The following is a 5,108-nucleotide window of genomic DNA, read 5'->3' as shown; positions in this document are numbered from 1 at the left end:
CTCTCTCTCAATCTCTATCAATCTATCTCTCTCTCAATCTCTATCAATCTATCTCTCTCTCTCTCTCTCTCGCGCGCGCTCTCTCTCTCTACTCGCAAAACGTAACGTTAACGTGACCTGTATAAATACCACTAAAATTACGCCTCACGTTAGAAATTGGCATATGATAGGAAATTATTTTCATCTAATGTGTTATCACACCGTTGAGAGTTGCCGTGAGGCCATACTTAGTATATTAATAAATATGTCAGTAATGTTCGTGTAGTTTACGCGATGTTTTGATTTGTTACAGGCTACCACCCGAATGCGTTACACACGATGGGCAAGCCGGCACTAGATGCCCACTCTCACCTGAGAAATATGACAGGTATATTAGTTAATTTAATTACGAAGCTCTTAGTGTCGCTTTAATGACAGTTTAAGTCAAGCTGTTCTGTAGTGTGGAATGCGAAACGACGCGCTGGTTCATATATACTATACGAGATAACCGTGCAGGTCGCACACTGATAAACCTATAGAAATACATTGATACAGTTTATGTGCTGGTTGGATAACTTCATAGACGTATAGGTTTCCTCGTGTAAATAAATGTGAATCCAAGTGTGCGTGATAATTCCATGGCCCGAAAATCATCGACGACACATCATTGAATGCGATTGGTCTTGTAAATATCACGTGGGTTTAACAGGACAAAATTAGCCACAGATGATTTCTACAGGTCATTTGACTTCAATACGTGCAACATATGCAATACATACATGCACACACCCAGGTATATTCGACATTTTCTTGTATTCGACATGCTAGATGCGTCACATTTTAAGCATCAAGAGCGATACATATAAGTGAATTGAAATGCCAGCTATCTGCATAACAACATCTTGCAGAACACAGGAGTCCACGACCGAGTGTTTTCTCTAGCCTACACGAAGTACAAACGCATCATTGCCATATATTGTAGTCAAGCATTAACTGAAATCTTTCCGACGTCGTTATTGGCATTCCCCACCACTACCTCGACCCTCGACCCCCGGATATATCGGCGTGTGTAATATACACGCTCTATCTGCGATCTTGAAAGCCGGCGGCAGCGTGTATCGCAGAAATCGCTGCCATGCAGGTCCGTGCCCCTCGTACACTGCTCAGCATCGTAACCGTCACGCAACACGGATTAGTTCCTGCTTCAGTCTCCGCCTGCCGCGGGAACGCGCGCGCACGCTGGAGGGAAGCTGCAGAGCGCGGCGGGGATGCGGCCCTAACAAGGTTTCCTGCAGCTTTCGCCTGCCGCCATAGTACGAGTGCAAAGTCACGAAATTCAATACTGCCGACTGCAAATAACAGGCTCGGCTGTGTTTAACCGAGTCGTAATTGGTCTTTTAAGTTATCTGATGCCTGAATATTCAGTGTAAACATTATATCGGCACACATTTAATTTATATATCATTATTCATCGATTCAGTGTTTGCACAAAGAGATCTATGGCCGTATGGCATGATTACAGGATAATATACTGGGTGTATATATAGTGCGCACGCGAGAGGCTGCATGCATACATTGCCCGTATACGTAGTCGACGCGTGCGAGAGGATCTGTTCTCTCGACCAAAGAAGAAATTGGATTTTAATCTTTCGCTGCGATTTTTAATTACTTCGAATATTTTTACAACTGTCATCACACAATGACACGTTAATGAATTATAATTCAGGAGCCGAATATCTGATGATTTTGACGAGCGAAATAAGTAATAAAGCAGCTCATCTATCTTCGTTCGTCGCGTATATGCAAATTATGTGACGCGACCGAATGAATATAATCTGACAAATTAAAAATTGGAAAGAAATAACGTTAAGGTAGTAGGAATAAACAGTTTAAACTTATAGTATGTAACACAGCGTACATATCAGTTCTATAGAATCATAATTTAAGCAATTATATGCATTAATAAATACAACCATATAGATAGATAGATTAAATGTTAGTAATTATATTATTGTAATATACACACAGATTTTATAGGCGTGTGGATGCTTTCCTATTAGCTGTACAACGAGAATTAGTATGCAAAATTAATTTCGATAAAATGTCGAGCCAGCCAGGATTCGAACCTGGAATCTTCTGATCCGTAGTCAGACGCGTTATCCGTTGCGCCACTGGCCCCCATATGTGATTCTGCACCGTCAGGGCCAACACCTTATTGTGTGACAACTTAAAAAGCAGTCGAGTGTGACTGTGAGCAATACTAGCGTGACTCGGATCCTTGCTAGTAAAACGCCGTATAACAATCGATACCTAACGCAACCAACATTCATTGTAGGACTCATACAACCTTAAATTTTGGTTCGGGCCATCATCATATTCATTATATTATTTTCATGCATTATACAACCGGGCCCCTAGGAACCAAGTAAACATTTGTGAGGCTTGTCCTAGTAGGGACAGTGAGGTTGTTATCAGGGGTGCATAAAAACAAATGTCGTTATTCAAGGACAAGCTCGTTAGCTTGTTGTCACAATCGAGGACTCAGTGAATTTCGCTGCTCAACCCAGTGTATTTGTTTTGTTTTGTTCATGTGAAATTCTCAGAACAGTATTTCTTAGAATACATATCGTCTATACCGAATATATATATAGGCCCTATATATATAATCATTAATTATTATTAATATATAATATATATTAAATATATATATATAATATTATATAAGATCAAGTAAAATTTTAAAAATATTTTAAGAAACGATGACTAATGACTTGATCGAATTTTCATATAAAATTGACGAATTGAAAATTGAAAATCAGGTGCTGACAACGTATTTACGGCGCATTTTCAATGACGACTTTAAATGCAAAATTATTCAAATTTTAAATTTGTTACTTATTAGAGAGCTATTTTTAATCAAGGTCTTTGAAACCCAAAATAAATAATTCCATATACAAAGCTCCCTTATTTTCGACGGTGACCTTTTTACCTATTTATAACCGCTTTTTGAATTTCGCCGACTTCGTGCATGTATAGTGATCTGTATTATTTGACAGAGATACATATCTGAGGTTTGATACGGGTTACAGCACCGAATTTATCATAATATATTAATCTTGCTTTCTCACTTATATTCGCAAATGTACATGCACACGCAATATAGCTACACCACACTTAGCCTCACAAACAACTGCTAAGTACATCAAATGATATTAGGCCGCCACTGTGAAACATTTTAGGTCGAAATTCGCGTGACAAACTCTGTAAGCACCAAATAGGTTCGTAATCAATTGCCACTGTTCAGTGACCTGGCACACACACGCACACGCAACACACACACACACACACACACACACACACACACACACACACACACACCACACACACACCACAAACACACACCGTACACAAACACACAACCACACCACACACCACAACACACACAACACACACCACACACACACACAGTACACACCCAACACGTAACACACACACACTCACACGACACAACGCCACACCAAAACCCACACACACACACAAACACACACCACAACACACCCACACACACCACATATGTATAATATATATATATATATCACGGCATGCACGCCAGAATGCCCGTAAGTCAGCAGTACTCTCTCAGCGGCACAGATAACACAATTACGGTGCCAATTGGGCGTCCCTAATTGGCAATCGTCATCACGGCACAGCGTAATTAAGCGGCAGCTGATTCGACCTCCGTTGTTGCACGCCTCGGCCGCGCTTTGTCCCCGCGTCAACGCATCAGCTCGAATTTAAATACATAACGAACGAGCGGTGAAGCCGCGGCCGAGGCAAACGAGATTATAGGGGGCGTGGAGGTTGGCTTCTCGCATTTGAGGGTCACGTGGTCTCACCGACGTCACCGTCTGTCGTGGCGACGGTGACGTGCCGGTTATGAGGCGACCGTCGATGCTGTGTCGCGCCGTTTTAGTGACACTTACCGGGTGAGGCCCTACCCGGCTTCACTCGGCACTTTCGAATTCAACGTGCGTCGATCTCTGGTCCGGTGTTATAGCGATGGCGCTATCAGACTTATATTCAATCAATATTGTCCGTGTTTGGTGTTTCGTTTTCTTCAGATCCCTACTCGATTGAATGCGTATTGTGATTACTGATTATTGATATTGAATCGTATATTGATATTTCGACTCTCAATTATTGATATCGAACTCATGTATTGATGTTTGGATTATCGATTATTGATATCGAGCTCATGTATTAATATCATGATTATCGATTGCTGACATCGATTGACTTGTGTATTGATATTTCGATTATAGATTGTTGTTATCGAATCGTGTATTGTTATTTCGTACTGGATCATGTAATAACTAGAAATTAATCTTTGAATTAATAATCGTCCTAAATTCGTCGCATAATCCGATTGCACTGATACATGTTCGTGTATTTGCAGGTGCCGATCCATACCAGCTGTTCGGACCGACGAGCAATCGTCTGGCGCACTCAGGTAAATCTGCGGTGTACTTACATCGGTTTTATTCGCTCGCGCAACATCCGAGCATTCTATTGTAATTGCGTTAGCACGTGATTAGAACGATAATGCGCAAAAGATGATAGTCTGGTTGTTGTTGGCAGGAGCAATCAGAGCGCACCAACACGATTAGCACATCCGGAACAGCATTCCGGAAACGGAAAACGGGGGTTTTCGTTTTTTCTTCCATCGCAGAATTCTTGATTAAAAAAGAAAATGACTTAACGAGATTCACCGAGTTATTTACGCGATTTCATGACTTACTGATTACCGGGGCAGAATGTCGACCGTTTGCATTTCTCTGTTTGCCACGCTTATGACGCGAATAAAGTTAAATTAGTTCACACTGTAGACTCTGTAAGCCCGTTGTGCGCTTAATTATTGCTGCGTTTAACTTAATTAAACTTCCGACAATATCCCGTTTTTCCTGTCGAATAATAAATTAAGCCAACGGCGCTGAAACAGACAACTCGTGTTTTATGAGCGTTCCCGTCATTTTTCCGGCTTACGAACCACCAGTTCTATTGACACATGTTGGTAAAGGCCGCCGCACACCAGCCGATTTTTACAAACGATGAAGCGATGAAGCGATGAA

At 41.3% G+C, this 5,108-nt stretch overlaps 1 protein-coding gene and 1 non-coding gene across 2 annotated transcripts in view; one reads left to right on the top strand and one right to left on the bottom strand.

The window, feature by feature from the left end:
- LOC106813170 (ETS-like protein pointed) overlaps nucleotides 1–5,108 on the top strand; it is a 94,519-nt gene that overhangs the window by 86,932 nt on the left and 2,479 nt on the right. Inside the window, exons 5-6 of the mRNA XM_014817239.1 lie at nucleotides 293–367; nucleotides 4,436–4,489. Coding sequence (XP_014672725.1) covers nucleotides 293–367; nucleotides 4,436–4,489 — 129 coding nt within the window. The remainder of the gene's footprint in view (nucleotides 1–292; nucleotides 368–4,435; nucleotides 4,490–5,108) is intronic.
- Trnar-acg lies at nucleotides 2,085–2,157 on the bottom strand. Its single transcript has one exon. It is a non-coding gene; the product is annotated as a tRNA-Arg (tRNA).

Source organism: Priapulus caudatus, unplaced genomic scaffold, assembly GCF_000485595.1.
Source record: "Priapulus caudatus unplaced genomic scaffold, Priapulus_caudatus-5.0.1 Scaffold733, whole genome shotgun sequence".
In the NCBI taxonomy this organism is placed as follows: domain Eukaryota; kingdom Metazoa; phylum Priapulida; class Priapulimorpha; order Priapulimorphida; family Priapulidae; genus Priapulus; species Priapulus caudatus.
The sequence above is the reverse complement of the archived record's forward strand: the minus strand, read 5'-3'. Positions and strand labels throughout refer to the sequence as shown.